This window comes from Juglans regia, chromosome 16, assembly GCF_001411555.2.
Source record: "Juglans regia cultivar Chandler chromosome 16, Walnut 2.0, whole genome shotgun sequence".
Classification (NCBI taxonomy): domain Eukaryota; kingdom Viridiplantae; phylum Streptophyta; class Magnoliopsida; order Fagales; family Juglandaceae; genus Juglans; species Juglans regia.
Genome location: NC_049916.1, coordinates 25,221,375 through 25,241,737, shown reverse-complemented (window position 1 = coordinate 25,241,737; position 20,363 = coordinate 25,221,375). Strand labels below are relative to the sequence as shown.

At 36.0% G+C, this 20,363-nt stretch overlaps 3 protein-coding genes across 3 annotated transcripts; all 3 read right to left on the bottom strand.

Annotated features, from left to right (window-relative positions):
• Positions 1-415: 415 nt before the first annotated feature.
• LOC109003291 (glucan endo-1,3-beta-glucosidase 7) lies at positions 416-4,835 on the bottom strand. Its single transcript, XM_018981375.2, has 5 exons — positions 4,431-4,835; positions 3,541-4,205; positions 1,333-1,656; positions 892-1,174; positions 416-780 (listed from the first exon to the last, which is right to left on the bottom strand). The coding sequence occupies exons 1-5, from the start codon at positions 4,489-4,491 to the stop codon at positions 743-745; spliced, it is 1,371 nt and encodes a 456-aa protein (XP_018836920.1). The 5' UTR covers positions 4,492-4,835; the 3' UTR covers positions 416-742.
• Positions 4,836-10,999: 6,164 nt separating this feature from the next.
• Positions 11,000-15,509, bottom strand: LOC108980566 (cyclase-associated protein 1-like). Its single transcript, XM_018951519.2, has 10 exons — positions 15,065-15,509; positions 14,063-14,231; positions 13,916-13,980; positions 13,180-13,486; positions 12,950-13,094; positions 12,741-12,850; positions 12,590-12,645; positions 12,430-12,486; positions 12,091-12,234; positions 11,000-11,301 (listed from the first exon to the last, which is right to left on the bottom strand). The coding sequence occupies exons 1-10, from the start codon at positions 15,335-15,337 to the stop codon at positions 11,215-11,217; spliced, it is 1,413 nt and encodes a 470-aa protein (XP_018807064.1). The 5' UTR covers positions 15,338-15,509; the 3' UTR covers positions 11,000-11,214.
• Positions 15,510-16,261: 752 nt separating this feature from the next.
• On the bottom strand, positions 16,262-20,161 carry LOC108980567 (probable receptor-like serine/threonine-protein kinase At4g34500). The gene is made up of 8 exons (XM_018951520.2): positions 19,421-20,161; positions 18,287-18,391; positions 18,050-18,172; positions 17,622-17,792; positions 17,396-17,525; positions 17,103-17,312; positions 16,663-16,807; positions 16,262-16,573 (listed from the first exon to the last, which is right to left on the bottom strand). The coding sequence occupies exons 1-7, from the start codon at positions 19,984-19,986 to the stop codon at positions 16,688-16,690; spliced, it is 1,425 nt and encodes a 474-aa protein (XP_018807065.1). The 5' UTR covers positions 19,987-20,161; the 3' UTR covers positions 16,262-16,573; positions 16,663-16,687.
• Positions 20,162-20,363: the final 202 nt, after the last annotated feature.

Below are 20,363 nucleotides of genomic sequence, written 5' to 3'. Positions count from 1 at the left end.
TATTATATTAGTTGTTAGTTCACATATACATATAAATATTTATATATAATATATAATTAATATTGAGACGGTATATGAAATACACCGATTTCGAAATATTTCTATCTAACATTATTGATTATTCACAAGCACTAATTGTCATTGGCAACGCCGCAACGCGGGTAAGGAACTGATTGGGTGACTAGGTAGACATAGATGAAACCTATCGAAATTGTTTTGTGACGTTGTTAGAAAGAGAGAGAGAGAGAGAGATTCCTGATCTCGCAGATGAACATCGTCTGGACAGACCATGTGGGCTTTTACAGTCAAGTCACAGTCAGATGAATCGAAATATCAAAAGAAAAAGATAAGAACAGATGCTAAAGAATACCGAAAAGAAAAAAAAAAAAAAATACAGGTTGCATCGGGTCGTATGTCCCTCGAATATGGCCGTTTGAAATTATTGAAGGTTTTGAAACACTGCGCGAATATGGACGTACAAAATTATTGAAGGTTTTGAAACATTCATAGTGCTCATGGCATAAAGTATTGCCCTACAGCTACTGACTTTACGAGAGATTAAAGATCGAACAGTGCTTCCCATGCACAGACACAGAACTACGTACAGTCTCGAATACATCAAAGTCCTTTACAAATTACAAGATAGACGACGTGGTAGGAAAAAGTCACACTCGAATATTTATTTATTGGACCACCAAAAATAATTTCTCTTCTTAATATCTAATGAGAATTACGCTTCGTTTCAGGTACTCCCACCAGGATAAATGCAAGCATTGTAACCTACACTCAAGATAATTTATAAGAAGAACAGATTTTAATTACCAAATAAAAAAAAAAAAAAAGGAAGAAGAAAAGACAGACATAAAGGCAACTGAAGAGAAGCAATCTTACTTGGATTTTTGGATGTGACAGCTGCCGTTTGTGAAAAGTCGCAGTTAATTGGATTCTTTCCAACAGTTTGGTAATAGAGATTCATGGCATAAGCAGCATGTGATGATACAGTGTTTGGTTCAAAGCAGGCGCCTCCCGGTTGGATCGAGCTACAATCAATACCATGGCCACAGGCATAGTCAAGATTTGCCTGCAGTTGTGCATCAGAAACCCCACCCTTAGGAAGGCACCAGCCCGATACTGTCGGGTTAGGCGATGGAATTGCTGGGTTTGTTGATGGAGTCTGATAATCAGGACAGACAAAAATTAAAGCAATGTTATGAGAAATACAATGCTGACTAACATGCCACTCAATTGCAAAATACAAGTTTCTTCTTCGTATAAATTTACCATAAACAAAATCACCAGGCCTTCAGAAACTGATATGATTAATGGTCTCACCTGGCTACTCTTTGAAAGACCAACATCATAGGTCATGCTAAGATCAGGCTTGAAAAGTCCAAATGCTCGTTCAGAGCCTGGTCCTGGTTTTAAATTCTCATCATAGAGTGCAAAGATATATGTATCCACAGATTTTCCAGGCATTAGAGGAGTCCCAGCCATCGATCTAAGGTGTGCAATCAAGTTCCCATTGTAGGCCCTTGCATTCTCAACACTGGGTCCGACTTCATTGCTGTCCCCACTGTACGGCCAACCCGTCTCAGCAATCAAAATCTCAATGTCCTTGAATCCCATTGCATTCAAAGCAGACCGCACAGCATCTACCTGCACAATGTCAAAATTATTCACATATAAAATCAATATACTTTCAAGGACTTTGATGCAAAACCAGGCAAAAAATAGAGATTCTAGTTTTAGACAGTAATATGATGCACCAATAATAGATGTATCTGAAGTAGGTAAATTAGAGATTCTACCAATATTCACATTCATATGGAAAGTTTAGACAGTAGCGTGAGAATGAGAGAAGAAAATAACTGGAATACCAACAGAAACATGTAGAGTACCAATCATTCACATCGTAAATAATTCGTCATAAATATTCGTCTACTAGCCCTTATGAGTGGGGTCCCAAGAGCCCCTCAATTTATGTTATCATCAGATTGACACAGCAACTGTACAAAGAGTTGGGGAGTTGGGAGTCGGGACACTGCCATTAGTGCGCTGGACAACTCTAGTCTCTGAGGGCCACACTATTTGATGACTTTATCCCATAATTGTTTTGGAATCTTTAGAGCCATCGAGTTTTATCCCAATAATCCATTCTTCAGCAACTAATTATATTATTGAAATGTGGGAAGACTTGATTTCCCATTATTGTAACGTCAAAGCCTGTCAGCTATTACATCAAGGGTGCACATCAACCTCTCAACTCTCCCTCCCATTTTCGCTTTCATGAATCATATTTTCTTATAATTTTAGTATTTTAAAACTTTCTACTATTTATAATTTACGGACAATATTTAGTATTGTCAACTTTGAAATCCACACAAATCAATTTTTTTTAAAATTATATAAAAAAATATTTGAATCAAAATGCTCAAATCAAAATAACGTTCACTACCCTCTTTAACTAGCAGACATGGACATACTATTAAACAAAAATAAATAAATAAGAATAGAGTAACGATAATTAAGTAAAAAATAATAATACCAAATACAAATCTTAAATGTACAAGTTTTGGACCGTCTATAAAAATATGATTTTATTATAAAATATTGTGAAAAATCTTTTTTTTTTCTTATCCACCTTCTTACAAAATACTAACACAAAACTTATATATTTGGTATTGGACAATGACAGCCCAGTTCTTACGGCTGACAGCTAATTCATTTTTTTTTTTTAACGTTTTTTAAATGAAAAACTTTCTCTTAAATCATTATTTACTATCTCACACATCACACTTTTAAAAAGAGCAATAATACACAACCTCTCCAACTTATACATCTCACATTTTTTAAAATTTTTTAATTTTTAAAATTTTTAATATTTATTTTTAATTTATTTTTTTTAAATTAATTTAATTATTCTATTCATTATTTATATATTAAATTTTTTATAAAAGAAAAAAATAATAAAAATTAAAAAAAATATAGTACATGGAGGTTCTGTTAATAACATGAAGTTGTGTAGATTTTTTCTTCTAAAAAATATCTCTACACTCTATGAAAAAAAAATTATAATTGAAAAATAATTTCAACTCAGCTCATTTCATTATTATAATTTTCTTAAATTTTAATATAAAATATAATAAAAATTTTAATTTTTTAATTTTTAAAATAATAATAATATTAAAAAATAATATTTTAATAATATTTCATTCACTTTTTAATTTTTATTTTAAATTATTTTAATTTTATTAAAAAAAAAAGACGTTGCTACGGCCACGCAGATCAGTTAAAAAAAATTTACTTTTATTTTCATTTTAAACTATTTAAATATTTAAAAAAAAATCACATATACATTTAAAAATACATACTACTTAATTACTAACTAAAAAAATTAAAAAAAATAATCGGTGGCCCGGGAAGAGCATTTCCCTTTGAATAAAAAACACACAATTTACTGGCAGTTCTTTTAATATTTAAAAAAAATCAAATAAACTGGCAGTCAAATACATTAATGGGACCAGAGCAGTGAAAACTCACCTGCGCATCGAACATGTTCATGTACTTTATCCCATTTCCCGAGTCGACTCGTCCCGCGTTGGGCTGGAACAGGCAAAACGCGAGCGTTTCAGGCCTGGAATCGCTCTGGTAGGCGAAGAAGGGGTAAGGGTTGATGGCAAAGGGGGAGCCATTATCCCTCTGGAACTCCAACAAGCCCTTGAGCGCGTCCTGGAAACCGGGACTGAATGATCCGGACGAGGGCGGGTCCGATTGAGATAACACGGCCATGGAGTGAACTGACGAGACCTTCACCTTTCCACCCAGCGAGACCGAGTTGAGAGCGTTTTGGATATTCTTCATGGCGGGAAGGAGCTGAGAAATCAAGCCCTGGTCCATGGAGGTTATGACCTCGTTGCCGACGGTGATGAGGATGATTTTGCTCGACGGGTAGTAGGGTAGGACGTTCGACTTCACCCACTGGATCGCCGAGTTGGGATCGGACGCCAGCGCCGGGATGTCGCCGTTGGCGGTGCCGATGACGATGCCGATTCCTGTGTTGGCGAGGGCCTTGATGATGGAGGGGTCGGCGCCATAGAGCCTGACTTTTCCGATGGAAGTGGACTTGAGGAGACTCGCGGTGGCCTCCGGTGGTGGAAGGTTGTCGGCGACTTGGCCGTAGTTGACACCGATGAATGACTGGGAATCTGTAACTCGGAAAGACAGGTAAATTAAAAGACCTTTTCAGTTTTCAGTTTTCCAGCAATCATTCTGATACAAATACCCTCAAGTTATTTTTACTGAAATCAAAATTCTCGAGTTTCCATAAAAATTTGAAATTACAGAGTACGGAATGCAAGAAACCCAAAAAGAAAATGCAGCAAACTTAACCGTATGCGCGTGAGAGTGTGAGAAAGAGCAAGACAACGAACCTGCCAAGATGAAAGCGGAGATGAAGAGGGAGAGAAAGAAAGAGAGTAAAAGGGCTGCCATGGCGGCGGCAAACAGGCACTCAGTTTTGTAGCAGTGTCTGAAAAGATGTTATTAATCACAGATCCAGAGATAGAAAGTAGTGAAGAGAAAGCGAAGACTGATAAGCAAGGAAAGGAAACGTGTAATGGGGAATTATATATAACGGTAGGAGTAGAGATGTGCAAAAGAAAGGGGCCGGAGGATTGAAAAATCTTTCAAATTCTTTTAAGTAACTTAGCTGGAAGAGACTACTCGTCGCGTGGGACCGGGTGTTTTCCCACTGTAAATTCTTCAGGGATTGGACAGGGATCTGTCTCAGCCAATCTCCCTCCGTCCGTGCACAACAAAGGGAAAAGGTGGGCAAAGTTCTATCAATTTTTTGTGAGTAAAAACAATGATATATAAATTGTGAGTGCATCCTGGTTGAATTTTGCAACAAATGTAAATACAACGAAGCTCGAAAATAGTTTATATTAAATTATGTAATTTTAAAAGAATTTAACTTTTAACTATAGCAATTTAGGATTGTTGGTTATATTTGATTGTCACCGTACCTAAGTCAAATTGATTCAAAAATATTTTTATTTCCTTTACTTTTCTTCTACATCATTTTTTATTTCATTCCTTTACTTTTTTTTTCTGCATCATTTATTTCGTTTTAAAATTTTCGTTTTTTTGCCTGTTATTATTAGGTTCAATCTTTCATATTTAAGAATTTTTTTTTTTTAGATTTGTGCTTTGTTTTAGTGCTCTCAGGACTGGAATTGAGCTAAAAACAAAAGGAAAATTAATGGATGGTTTTTTAAGGTAAAAATGTAATAGACATATGTGTTTTTTCAATGGTGTTGTATTAAATATTTAGAATGTATTTACTGCACTCTATGAATATTACTCTGCACTTATATTAATGTATTTTCAGATAACTCTTAATTTAGAAAAATAAAATTAATAGAAAAAAAATATTTTAAAAAACTATTATTAAATTTATAATATTTTATTATTATTTTGACTAATAGATTGATAATCTAATGTGAAAATAAATTTTGAATGGAATAGTCAAATGTAAAACCATGTTATATTATATAAATTTTACTTTACATTTACATAATCCAATAATAATGCTTTTAAGAGTTTAATTGTGAAGAGAACCCAAAGAGAAGGAAGCTCTAAAAGTTCTTGAGACTGTTAGGTTGCATCTGTTCACAACCTCACCTCTCCTTGCCAAAAGCATCAGCGTCATGGATCATCACCAAAATATGACTCAAAAATGTAAATTCCTTCATAAATTGGAGTGAACCTTATCTGTTTATCATGTATTACTTGTTTCAAAAGAAAAAAGAGAAAAAACTACTTATGTTAGAGTATTGGCAATTGTCTAGTTATTATCAAATCTAAAATTTAGTTAAAAGTTGAAGTTTTGATTAACAATTTTGCTAAGTACAAGTGGTTTGGCGAACGAACCAAACCACATCTTGCCAAACTGCAAACCAATGCTGACCCGGCATTTTCAATTAAAAAATAAATGAAGAAAACAAAAACAAAAACAAAGAAGGTATTCTGTCTCTGTCTCGCAAAAGGAAAGCACTTCCGTCTTCTTCGCACCAATTGGGTTGAGGGGCTGCAAGGAAACCGTGGTTGAGTGCCTAGCTAGAAAGGAGTTTGAGTTGGGATCAGAGATTAGCCGGCACATTCTGGCCACCAACAGCTACATTGGAGACCGTTGGATTTCATCGATGGCATGTAAGTAACGATCAACCTCCTGGCGATCGGACTCAAAAATCATTCTCTCTCTCGTTTCTTCTGACATCGTGGAGTCCCATTGTAGAATTATTATCTCTGATGCATCCAACAGTATTCTGCTATCCTCCGACTAGGGGTGCGGGTGCACCCCCTCCCTGCCCCCCGCTCAACCTAATGACCCATTGGGTCTATAAATTTTTTTTGGATCTAAATTTTTTTTTAACCCAAATTATAATATAATTTAAATTATAAATTAAAATTTATGCATTAAAAAAGAATATAAACTCATGAGAGTTTTATTTTGGATTGCTACAATAAGTCTCACATTGATTAAATATGACTATCGTATTGCCTTTGCCTCCTATATAAAGGTTGGCCTAAGAGGTTAAGACAACCATTAACTTGAATTCAATTTCTTGTTAACAAATTGTATATATCTATATATAATATATTTATATAAATATTAAAAATATTATTTTTTATATTAAATAAGGGAGGGGTACTGAGTGATGGGCGGGGCGGGGAGGTTACTAATAATGTTAAAATATTATTATTAAAATACGATCCACACACATTGTAAACATATTAAAATTACATCACAAATATAATAAACAAAACACACATTGTAAACATATTAATGTTACAATCTCAAATATAATAAAAATACATATCTAAACAAATTTAAAACTTGAAGAAAGAAGTAGAGCGTCCTTCTTGCCCTTATTGTTCTCCAACTTTATTACATATTCGATTAACTCGTCCAATTTAACTTCTTCTTATATTTCTATTAAAAAAAAAAGCATTAGTCAACAGCAGAGATGCATTTGATCCTCCAAAGCCAAAAGAGTTCGACAATGCTGCTCTAATTGGCAATTTCTTTGAAGAAGTAAAGAGAATGAAAGCATCATTAACCACTAGCTGCAATGGAACACACCCTTTTAGTCATGGCTGAAAACACAATTATAGCAAAAGCTGATAACCAACTTGCATTTCAAGAAAGCTCTGAGAGTTAAATATATTACTAAATAATTCGAATTGCTTCATTGGGAAAACAAAAGTTGTCTTGATTCATTCTGAATTCATGTTCAAGAAGGGAACCTTATCATGGCCTAGTCATCATCAGTTTTGAAGAAAGCCCAATACAATCAGTGAGGCACACATATTAGTATAGTCATAGATATAGAATTTCCACTTATTATACAGGAAGCAATAAAACTGCAATTACTCACAGAAGATGTTATTAAGTAGACGAACGTATTATGCATAGATACACACAGCACCATAATGAACGGAAAAAATATTCTCTCATTTCAGGATAAATTAAAAGTAAAGATCGATGTCAGAGGCTATCAAGTTCCAAATTTGCAAAAGAAGTATATCGTTCCACACAGAAAATCACAGCACTGTCGGCAAAGGACGCTTCCACTTCTTGCAATGCCAAAGAATGGATGCATATTTATGATACTTAAGTTACTAATGTCCTTTCACCTCCTTTTGCTGCCTCTTGAGCCTAGCATTCTCTTCCTGCAAGTATATGATCCGTTAATTAATCGTGTTTTAACGAGTCAATCCATTTTGATTCAAATTTATTAAAATCAATCTCAATCATGTTTTAATTGTGTTGTGTTCATGTTGGGTTAACGGATCGTGTCAAATATTGTTACTTCTAATAAAAATAAACCGTTTCATTAAAGAAAAACTCTATATTAGCTGGTCGGTGCACTTCGGTGTGCAAAAATGCATGTAAGAAGACTTTTCCCTTGATTAAAGTCAAAATCAATGAATAAACTAGTTCATATTGAATTATTCATTCTAAAATAAAAATAAAAATATAATATAAGATATTTTAATAATAATATTTTTTTAATTTTATAAATACACTATATATTAATTAATAATTTAATTTTTATTTAAAATTTTTATTTTTCAACTATTTTTTTCTCAACCTAATTATCCAATTGTAGCTATTGAAAATATTTTTAGAGTAAAATATTGTTTTAGAGATAAATAGTGGATCAAAAGTGGAGAAATGAATATTGTTTAGCTACTGGAGAGGTTCGGATTCAAAACTCATCTCATCATTACAATTTTTTTAAATTCTCACACAAAATATTAAATTTTTTTAAATTTTAAAATAACTTTATCAAATTTTCACACTAAATATAATAAATAATTCAACTTTTATTCTATTATTTATAAACTATTTAAACTCCTCTATGAATCAAAACTTCTTTTTAACCAAAATTTAGCTAGACACGGACATTTGACAAGATTAATATCAATACTCTTAAATTTTTAACTACTTAAAATACATATCACTTTAATAAAAATTAATTAAAATTTGACTAGTCACTGCCATTGACCTGCTAAGGGGGTGGAAAAACCGGCATAATCGACAAGGGATGAAGACTTGACTCGGATTCTGGTTAACACTCATAAATAAATGGGCACAAGAGTGTTCACACCACATGGAACAAAAAGTCATGGGCGCTACATACTAATAGAATTTTGGTGGAAATTGCTTGGGAATACCCGGGGACTTTAACTACTCTCAACTTATCTCAACTCATCATTACAACTTTTTCAAATTTCAATACAAAATATAATAAACAATTTAATTTTTTCAAATTTCAAAATAATAATAATATTAAAAAATAATATTCTACCAATATTTTATCATCTCAACTCAATTCAACTCAACTCACTTCAACATCCAAACACAATCTAAACCAGACAGACACCCCTCCCGAAACTCTCTTTAACAATGTTTTTATGAGGAAATTGTTACTGTAAATTCAACTCCCATTTTCGCACTTTAACCTTTGGAAGACGATGACTTGGAACAGAAAATTCAAGTCGTGTGATTTTAATATGGTATGGGCAGTCAGCAGTTCTATAATTTAGTGAATATCTATTCAAAATAATATAATAATATTAATTTAGTAAATATGTACTCGCAAGTGAATTACTGTAGTCAAGTCAAGTTCAGATAAATATATCGGTCTTTTTAAAAGTTTATCTTTTCACCTTTTATACTGTAACGAAAAAAAAAAAAAAAAAAGGAGAAAAAACAAACAGCACGTGGGGAACGAGACTTCTAAATTCTAAGCCCCGACCGACCCTTCAGCTACAACGCTTTCCAAAAGATAAAAAGACTGATGATTAGACTAGTTTTAAAAAAGAGAAACACTACGTATCATTTCTATATTTTATATTTGTGTGATTTGTCTTTTTTATTTTTTATTTAAATATATATATTTAAATAAAATGATAAAAATAATATATCTCATACATTAGTATATGATGTATGAAATAATAACTAGAATTTTTCTTTAAAAAGAAAATAAAATTGACCATTGACTTCAAAGTAACGTTTACAAGGTAGAGGGTAGAAATGGAAGAGAGAAAAGAAAGGATAAGGATTTTGCAATAAATATGCTCACCTAGAAACGACGAAAAAACAAATATATAAAACTTAAATAGGTGAATCTACAAATTTTCGGTTTTTGTTTTCTATTGTTAGCTTTATTGAAAGAGACTTATCCCACGTATCAAATAGTTGGTATAACAACATAATTTTCTCGAGAAATATTTTAATCACAACAATAAAAATAAATTCTTAAATTGATATAATTGTAAAATTATCTTTATTATAAAGTATATCTAATATATCATATAAAATTATGTCAATTTATAATTTACTTTTGTGAAAAGTTTTGCACTTTTCAAATTTCTTTGTGATTTTTATAATTATTTTAATCTTATCACAGGGGTTTTTCCCTCAGAAAGTAGATAAGAGGCCACTTCCACCCGCATGGAATTGCCACATTGGGCCACAGTCCCACACAATCTCTTGAATGGCATTAAGCCATGAAGAGGGTACCCTTCGGCCCTTACCCAATATTTTGTTTCTTGTTTTTGTTTTTCTCAATTTTGTATCTACCACGCTTTACATAATTCATGAACATAAAAATCAAGGATAGAGATTGTAAAAGACGTATTTCACACAACTAATCACACGGTTGATCTGCGACAATAAAGGGGCAGCACTGGTTGTTCTGGGTGAACTCCGATGCTTAATGCTTAAGTCAGAAATATAATATGAGAATAAGTATATGTAAAAGAAGAAGTGAAGTATTTGTTACCTCTCATAGGTTATTTATAGAAGGATATAGACATGACATGATGGCAACTGACTCTAATCACCATTCTCGTATTTGTATCCTTCATGATCCCTTATTAATCGGAAATGATATCTCTTGTTTTGTAGAAGTTATCTTGCCTAAGATGATCGCATCCAATTGTGGGTCTGATCTCCAACTCTCTAGGGAGTTACCAGCCACATGGCCGTGGTTACGAGCCCTTTGGTCGTGGCCCTCCCAATCCTAAGCTAAAGCTTTGGACCGACTTCCTAGTCGTGGGTTTGGTTACTTGGGGGATCCAAATATCCCCCCCAAAGATCCTACTAAAAGGTTGCCACTTCCAATCTAAGGCAATCCTGTGACACCAGGACACAACCTAAAGATAGAAAATGCGACCATCGAGAGTTCGGACTAGTGCTTAGACATCTGATTACATTAATGTAAAGCTACTGATTTTCTGTATCCATTTACCACAACCAACATCTTTGCATCCCCACAATTTTAACTGTTCTTTAAATTACAGGACAGTATAGGTAGAGTAATGCAATATAAATAATTAAGAAATGCTGACAAAGTAAAACGTTACAGTAAGTTCTCCTTACAGGACAAAGGCAGGTTCAGAAACCTCAGCAGAAGACATTCATATAGAAATAAACCTTGCAAAAGATTATTGCAGACATTTCTAACGGTGTGATAAGCCAACCGAATGAACGAACAACATCGTAGCAAACAGATCACCAATGTATAAAAACTGTATACCAACTACAATTGAATCAAAGAAACAAGAAATAGAAGCCACAAATCCACCCAAAGAATAAAATAACATATAGGATCCCAAATTGGAAATTAAAAATAGTTCCAATCAACCTCCGGAGTGAGAGACTGGAGTAGTTTCAAAGTGGCCATCTTTAAACACGTGAACGAACTGCTGCGGCAACGCATGCTCCCCCTGCAACAGAACACAGGGCAAGCCATTCAAAGTAAACTCGAGAACACATAGCATGGATGCCCTCTCCTTTTGATGCAGATTGTTCATTGGAAAAGTATTAATGGCCGGCAGACATTAAATGGTAACATACGTCAGATACAGTTCATTGTTATCTATGATGTTTTTGCAGGCTATAGTAATTAGGCAAATAAAGCAAAGCATAGATTATACAGGTTATTAAATTAGGCAGAAAAGTAATCCAGAATTTATCAAACTGCGGAAGCATTCTCTGACAAGTTTGAAGGAGGGGTAGAGACTACTAATTTTAATGCAAGAGAAATACTGTTTAGACTTAGTACCAAGAGCAATACTTCTCCAATGCCACCCTTACATGGATGACTATGCTGACTCTACACCATATACCTAATCTACACTCTAGTCACCCCTTGCCAGGTTCAAGAGGGAAGGACGAAAATACTAATAATGGCTTTCACATGGTCAAGTCACCAGTGTTACTCAAACCACCTCTGGCTAGGACCAGTTTCACCATGCATGGAGCAATGCATGCCTAATGTTCAATTTCATCAGTCAACTATGATTAAACTTCCAGTCAGAAAAGGAAACCATAACTGCAATAGTCAGAAGTGAATAAGATTATGTTTTAGCTCAGGTATTCAACTGATAGATCAGAAAAGCACCTCCTTCCAAAAAGAGTACACAAAAAGAATTAAAAAGAAGGAGAACAACCAAGCATAAATTTAAGTCACAACACCCACACTCACAATAGAGAAAGGAAACAAGGAAACATACCCAATCTCCATCAGGCTCGGCACCAGGTACCAATACATTGATCTCACTTGACTTAGCTGTTGTTATAGATGCCCCAAGAGATTCTTTGCTTAGATATAATTGGCAGCCTGCTGTATTATCCACTGAAATTGTTGGAGCCGAACCCTATGATAACCACAAAGTAGGTAAAAAAACACTCAGATTACGTTACAAGTTCATATACAAGGTATTGATAACATTCTCAATCAAATTCTATTTTCTATGCCTTATTAGCATGAAGTTTGGGACAATAACATCATCGTTTGTTTGTTCAATTTGAAGTCATATCACCCTTAAATTCTTATGGGGAAATAAAAATACCTGGCATTGCACCTCAACTCCATTGCAATTTACAATCTCACAAGCAGCCACAACATCCTGCATTTTCAAACAAATGTAGTAAACTAATCAATATAACTTGACATACGCTGCCTCCATTATCCAAAAAAGTTGTTCTTTCTTTACCATATATCTTACTAACCGTAAATACAACTCCCATCTTAGTGCACTTATCAACTGTTATATTGTTGACTTTGCCTGCATATTGCCCAAATAAAAATAATTTCCCTCGTGGCTTTCTTAAACAGGTAAATAAAGCATAATTCACAAGCCTGTAACAGTCATCAAACCACCTTGAATTTGCAAGACAGAATCTTTGCATCCATAAACATATACAGATTGTTTTGCATCACAGTCATCAATAACCAATTGCTTTTTTCCAATTTGATTCTCAATAACCCACCTGCCAGGAGATACAAGAATGGTGAAAATAGAGAAATCACATACTGGCATCAATTCCTTATGTAAAGCAAATTAACATAATGAAGATCAGCATACTCACTTACGACCCATTTGAAGCTCCAACTTTGGTGGTCCAGATTTAGAAAAAGTAGACGTACTTGTACGGCCTTTTTCACTGGCACCAACAACGCCAGCTCTATCTTCACGGTTCTTTGTCTTCATATCATCTGTGACTTTTCTTAGACCTGGCACATTGGGAATCCAAATCACAATTTCCGAAATACCCATAGAAAAGAAAAAAGTAACAAAAGAGGGGGTAGAAAGACAAACCTGCTGTCACAGGCTTCCCTGAACTAATTTCTTGGAAAACAGCAGCCATTCCTTCTTTTGGGCGTGATGATGAAGCCTGAGAAGATTCTGAACTGAAGAGCGAAGCTGGTGGAGGAGGTGGAGGGGCAGGGGCTCCTGGTGTAGGAGTTGTTGGTGGAGCAGCAGCAGGTTTTCCGGTAGGACTCCAAACTGGGCCTAAAGGATAGTTACTCTTAACATAATCTCTCAATCCCGGTAAATATAGTTCCTTAATGGCTTTGGCCCACTCAGCATGATTTGGGTCTTTGCTTTTGTACTCTACAAGAATCTGACTTTCACAACAAGAAGTGTCAGTACCTAGCCATTGGTAACTTTAGTTCATAAATCCATTACATAACTTGTGATTCAATACTGCAAGGAAGAATGTGTGCAGTTAGGTCATGTAATTATGGACCACAATACATTACCCATGGTTCAATGGAAGTATCAGACATGAACCAAATGAAATACAATAACTCTACATGTTAAGCTTTCCATTCTTAATTCTTTTCCTTTTTAATGAAGTATACACTACACACAGAAAATATCTATGAAAATAAAGAAGGATGGACTAAATGTTCTTCTCTGACCCTTATTCTACTTACACAGCAGGTTATTATCCTTCCCCATTGGTTTCTGTGTGACAAATAACACCCTTAAGTAGTTCATGATCGCATTTAAATGCAAACTACTGGCTTCCTGAAAACATTTAGTTTACCTTGTTGTTGTAAAATTCAGCCATCTGCCAACTTTCTTCCACATGTGCGATAGGCATGCTCATACCTTGGAAAAAAATGATGAGTCAATGAACGCGAAACAAATCATCTGCCTCAGGCTTACAAAACCAATCAAATTTCTCCAATACCACACTCTTTGCCAGTATATGCAATCCATGCCAAAGCTGATAGACTGTCGGCAGCAGACTTCAAGTGGTTGAAGAAATCAGATCGCCTTCCTTCTGTCAATGCATTTGCTTTCATGATCACTCCATTCAATGGCTTTAGGAATTCAGCTAATCCCGCAACATCAGGTTTCTGAAAAATAAGGCGAAAACCGTGAAATTGTGGCCCTTAACTTGCAAGCAGTAACACTGCCAAAGATATTATTATGACTATATAGCACCCAAACCTATCATTTCCTTCCAAGAATGGAAGGAGCTATCAGCCAAAAATCAAGATGGTATTCAATCACTCACACTAACATGATATTTCCAGTTGCTTAATTATTTAAAAAATAAAACTAGAGATTTTCAATTACTTGAACTCCAAGAAGAAAATGACCCCACAGAAATCAAGTTTCCAAACAAAGTAGTAATTTTCCACGGCCACAATTCTTAGAAACATTAACCTCAAGAAATTAATTGAAAAAACAAAAATCCGTGTACGCTTACGCTTATATGATAATTCTCAAGGAAATTTCTGGCCAACTCACTGGGATTCTAAAACCAACCACGCCAATCAACTTTACTTCTCAACAATTTGCACAAGAGAAATGAACACTCACCGGATCAGATCCATATAATTCTTCGTTTTTTACTTTCCCGTTTTGTTTGAATATAAGAATTATAGCAATTATGCTATCATAGCAAAAATAGCAAAATCAAGTTCGCTCAACTTGACCATTTTCAGTATCAAGGCACCTTGATTCAGCCAGTGATACTATAAATGCGACAAGCTAACAATGATACAATTTGGGCAATACCGCCATTTCTTATTACCAAATTGCGCACATCCAATCCAATCCAATTATTTTAAGCATCAATCCAATCATTCTTATTGCCAGATTGAAATTTCGCCGCTAAGTTCCATATATCATATGAGTTTAGAATGCATCAATGAATGTATTGTTTATAAGCAAAATAACGGACCTGAGTTTGCTTGGTCTTGATGAGAAGTTCCTTCTGAACATTAAAGGCTTCTTGCAGTATCTTAGTGGCCTCCAATACCTGTCCCCCAATCTTCTCAGCAGCGCTCGAAACCCTACCCAAATACTGCCCAATCAGATCGTCAAACGCCACAATCGACGGATCCGACACCGTTTCTACGTCTATCGCAGGTACACCTCCCGAACCGAACCCGGTCGAAAGCGCCTCCAACCGAGTCACCGCCGACTCCAGCCGAGCTATCAGCTTCTCCTCCATCACTCTTTCTCTCTCCCAGCGTCTCAAACACCACACCGTCCAAGTGAGATGGAGAAAATCTGGTTCACGTAGTGGCTGTTAATTAGTTCTTCTTTCTCTGCCTTCTTCTCTTCTTTAAACTTTTTTTCAAATAATAACTATTGAGAGTATGAGAGGCCGAAAGGCGAAAAAGAATACGTAGATTTGGAGGTACTGATCCGAGACATTGGCGCGTGGGGATGGTTTGGGTTGAAAGAGAGAGGTTGACACGTGTCAGTATGAGAGGGAATCTGGGAGGTTCGTGCGCTGTGGAACACCTGTAAGTACCCGGGAGTTGTTAAGGAAAGAATGACCGCGGATTACAAAAGAGGAAAAAGCCGGTTCTGTAATGGATTAGGGTCCACATGATTTTGATTGGAGCATAAGCTACAACCGTTTGATTTTTTCTTCCATCAATATCAAGTGTCTGATAAATAACATAAAAATTACTTTATAATGGACATATTTGAGTCATGAGTTTAAATCTAGAAATCGAACTCAAATTCCGAGAAAACTGATCAATTTAATCTGAAGTGTCAGTTATCTTAAATTCAGTTGCATTAAAATAAAATTGCAACTTTATTCATAAGCTGCCTGAGACAATGGGCTCATGGACCAAACAATGCCAGGGCCCAGGGTAGACACATTTATGGGCCTAGACTTGAGTTGATTGGGTAAAATATTTGTTAATGAATGAATGCAAGTATCGAATATGCTCTTAAATCATCACAAAACCTGTTTCAAACAAAAATAAAATAAAAAATCATCGCAAAACCTTAGTCCTAGGATATAACCCGTGATGTACGAGGCTCACTTCTAGTATTTGTCAAACATTAACGTCCCCCGAACGGTATACCGTCCTATTTGTGAAAATGAAACTGCAATCACACCCAGCTATGAGAATTAACTATTTTCTTTGAATTTTCTACTGAAACTTACATATATCACGTAATATTTACAGGGCTTGTTTCGAAGTTAAAATTCAACCATACATCATTAAATGTATTTGATTCGCTATTAATTACTGGAAAATTTATGGTACAAGATAATCTGACCCTACCGTGTCATATAAAAACAAATATAATGTCGTTCTTGATATCTCTATATATCATATCATAACCCCCAACACCATTCTCGGATGGTTGCGCAGTTTTAGCGGACATAGATGCACGGGAGAGGAAGGGGGGGTTGGTCTTTCTCCCTTGCTGATCAGAGTTCCTGCAGGATACGAAACAAATAAACGATTATAGGAGCATTTGAGCTGATGTATAATTTACAGTACAAAACAATCTCAGATCGGGGACTACCATGTTTGATGTAGAGAGCGATCGATCATCTGTGTCTCAATCTCTCTATGTAACCACCCCCGCCATTCTTGGATGTGTGTGCAACTTTAGTGGACATATCTGCAACGGAGGGGACGGGATCTTTCTCCCGAGCTGATCGGAGCTCCTGCAGAATGTGGATGGAACAAACGACTAATTAGAGCCTTTGATGAGAATGAAAAAGAGGATATATAATACTTGATTAGAGCTGATCGGAGTTCCTTCTCATCGGAGCTCTCGTCATATGTGACTAGGATAACTAATGATTGACTCAAAAACTAAACTCAGTGCAAACACTTGTGTGTGCATTTCAGCTTGCTTGTGGAAGTAATTACAAACGGTTCTTGACATTACGTGTGGATCATCAACTGAAGAACAATGTAAAATTAGTTAAAAGATCATAGGTCTAGCTCGAGGCTTACTGAACGAAAAGGAAAGTCATCTGCTTCAAGCATATGAACAATTTGACCCATCTTTGGACGCTTATTGATATCCAAGTCTATGCAGCGGAGACAAACCAGCAATGCCCGCTTTAAAGCTCTGGGAGGGGGGTGAACCTCAATCAAGGGGTCCAGAAGCTCTTCTCCACGACGACTTGCTACCATCCCTTTAAACCAATCAACCAAATTCATCTGAAACACACCAGTCATAGTTATGAGTTTTGATAGTGATGACATATTAGACAAGGTTTTACCGTAGAGATAAACTCGATCACCTCTCCAGCCGATCTTGAATAATCAATGGGGCTTCTTCCTGTAATTATCTCCATGAGTAAAACCCCAAAACTATACACATCGCTCCCCTCATTAAGCATACCCGTGCTTGCATACTCAGGAGAGACGTATCTGCAGTAAAATGATTATAACTAAGCTAATACAACATAGTAATATCATTGATAATTCATGTCGAAATTGATCTAGGAAGTATGGTGGAGAACAAACCCAAAGGTCCCCATCACACGAGTAGTCACATAGCTTGCCCCTGAACCTAAGAGCTTGGCCAGTCCAAAGTCCGACACTTTGGGTTTCCATTTTTTATCTAGAAGAATGTTACTAGATTTTACATCACGATGCACAACTTTGGGTTCTAATCCTTCGTGCAAGTAGGCTAGCCTGAACAGAAATAAGCACTGTAAATGAGTTGATCTCACATTAAAAGAGACGAAATACGTGATAACATTGTCTAATGTGGATCACAGAAGCTGAAAAATTGTGCAGTAGATGACAGGAAATGCCATCTTTTGTAAAATAACTTTCTTCGCTGGTACACTATTGTGAGCATTGATATGAGTCAACTGAAATGCAATAACTTTTTCTGTTCGCTTTTGATCAATCATAATTAAATTCAACAGGAGAGCGGAACATCACACCCTTTTGCTGTCTCAATGGCAATCCTCATTCGAATATCCCAGGTAAGGGGGCTAACAGGGCCAACATCACCGTGCAACCATTGCTCCAAATTCCCATTATCAATGTACTCGTACACAAGCATCCTGAATGGCCATTAGAAGTTTCCCGCAGGCAAATTAGAGGGAAAATAAGGGAATTTCCATCACTTTTTCATTTCCAAATAAGATGATAGAGTCAAGTGGGCACGTGAAAAGTACCTCTGAGCACCTTCAGCACAATAGCCGATTAGACCCACCAAGTTCTTGTGCCTTACTTTCCCTATGGCTTCAACTTCCACCTTGAACTCCTTCTCTGCCTGACCCCTAGAAACACGATAATGATGGCATGTGAACAATTATTCATGGTATTCATTGACAACAGAATGACAACGCATAAATAATTTCATACTATAATTCAAATTATAAGAATTTTTCAGTGCTGTCTTGAAAATTCAACACTGATATAAATGGAAAGCAAACCACATTCACAAACGAACATACTTGCACCTGGTTTATACAAAACCTTAATGCATGCTCTTTGTCAGCTGAAAACAACCATAGAATTCAACAAAAACTTGACCATCAACGCACGGTTTCACATTCTCAACTTTCTTTCTGGAAGTGATTGGTTCAAAGTTAGTCATAGTCGTCCTCAGCATACCGAATTTCGAAGTCTAGTTCTTACAAAATCTGAAATTTATAAAACTTGGCGAAACTCATTATTCGTCAGAATTTAGAAATATAGGCCGACTCCTCAGGAGTTTGATGAGATTAGCAGCATATTGATTAATATTAATACGTGTCAAATAGAAACGAAAACTTATTCCTTTCAAGAGCACGGGTAATAATCATGAAAATAGGGGAAGTTCAACAAAGTGACAATAATGGATAATAATATGGATCAAAAGGAACAAAAGCGAATAAAAGCGAATAAAGAAATAAAGAACAAAGTGGTCATTTACTTTTCCTAGTCCTCAACAATACGGTCCAGATCGAAGGTGCACCAGTCGTAATTTACCTCCACTTGTTCTTCGCACATGTAAAGAAATTTAACTTCGACCAAAAATCCCATTTATTTTATATCAATCAAAAACTTCATAAGAACAAAACAAAGTGTACAGTCTGTACATTACGAACTTGGATCTAATAAATAAAATGAAGGTGAAGGTGAAAACCACATTTCAAAGAAACATAATCGAAAACATGAACTCCGCGATATAACCTGGGTCTAACAAACATAATAAAGCAGAAAGACGTTAAAGTTTTCATGGAGAATTTCTCTTGAGAAAAATATGAACTTAAACTATTTTCCTCTGGAACCAGCAGGGCCTAAAAATCTCAGATTTTACATACTTGTTATTGAGAAGGTTCTTCACGGCCACCACCGATCCGTCCTGCAAGACTCCTCTGTAAACAATACCATAACCTCCCTCTCCGATCACGTTCTCCACAGCAAATCCCCGTGTCGCTATCTCCAGCTCGTTCAAGCTGTACCAGCGGCCCCATCCGATGTTCTCAGGCTCCACCGACACGTCACTCCTGCTTCCACCGGAGACCTTACTCTCTCCGCTCCTTTTCTCTCCTTCAATCGGAACCTCAACCTTCGGCTCTTTCAAATCTGCATTTCCAATCTTGACCTCCGCTTTCCCAGCACGGGCGCCACGATCCAAGGCCTTGATCTCCACGATCTCCTTGGAGACAAGCGGTATTAGCCGCGAGCTATGCTTCACACGCATTTTGCGCTTCCGAGATTTTTTGTTCAAACAGATGAAGAGAAAGATCGTAAGGAAAACTACAACCGAACATAGCAGAAGAATCCCGAGCACGACGTAGAGTTTGAGGCTGAAAATTGAGGTTTTGGAGCTGAGCTTGTGGAGGAGAGAGTCATCGGGGTCTTGGACTTCGCCGGAATCCGACATTGCCCGGTGGGTTGAAGATTGCGTGGGCCTCGAGATTTATCTCCGGGACCGGAATGTGGAAGAGAAACTGCGAGATAAGCGAAAATATTACAAAATCTCCAGTTAGGAAATATTGGGCGTTGAAATGTTTCGTCGATCGAGAGAGAGGTTTTAACGGATACAAAGTAAAAAGGAGGCAAAGGGTGGAGGAAGAAAGTGAAAGAGACGTTGTTATTTTTCAGGTTTGGTACGTGAGACTATTACGTAAACGCCACTCTACATCTTGTGACACCCTGACAGATGGTAGTCATGGTATGGCCGTCTTAGTTCAGAATGACCAAAATAAGATTGTGCCGAACTTTTTTTATTTTTTATTTTTGTAAAAATTCAAGACTCAA

Coding starts and splice junctions, on each gene's coding strand:
- LOC109003291 (XM_018981375.2), bottom strand. CDS start 4,491: ATGGCAGCCCTTTTACTCTCTTTCTTTCTCTCCCTCTTCATCTCCGCT. Junction 1,657..3,540: donor TGAACATGTTCGATGCGCAG/GTGAGTTTTCAC, acceptor GACATTGTGCAG/GTAGATGCTGTGCGGTCTGC. Junction 781..891: donor TGTCACATCCAAAAATCCAA/GTAAGATTGCTT, acceptor TCTTGAGTGTAG/GTTACAATGCTTGCATTTAT.
- LOC108980566 (XM_018951519.2), bottom strand. CDS start 15,337: ATGGAGGAGAAGCTGATAGCTCGGCTGGAGTCGGCGGTGACTCGGTTG. Junction 14,232..15,064: donor TCAAGACCAAGCAAACTCAG/GTCCGTTATTTT, acceptor CTTATTTTTCAG/AAACCTGATGTTGCGGGATT. Junction 13,095..13,179: donor AGGGAAGCCTGTGACAGCAG/GTTTGTCTTTCT, acceptor CCAATGTGCCAG/GTCTAAGAAAAGTCACAGAT.
- LOC108980567 (XM_018951520.2), bottom strand. CDS start 19,986: ATGTCGGATTCCGGCGAAGTCCAAGACCCCGATGACTCTCTCCTCCAC. Junction 18,173..18,286: donor TGTGCTGAAGGTGCTCAGAG/GTACTTTTCACG, acceptor ATGGCCATTCAG/GATGCTTGTGTACGAGTACA. Junction 17,793..18,049: donor GCCATTGAGACAGCAAAAGG/GTGTGATGTTCC, acceptor ATTTCTGTTCAG/GCTAGCCTACTTGCACGAAG.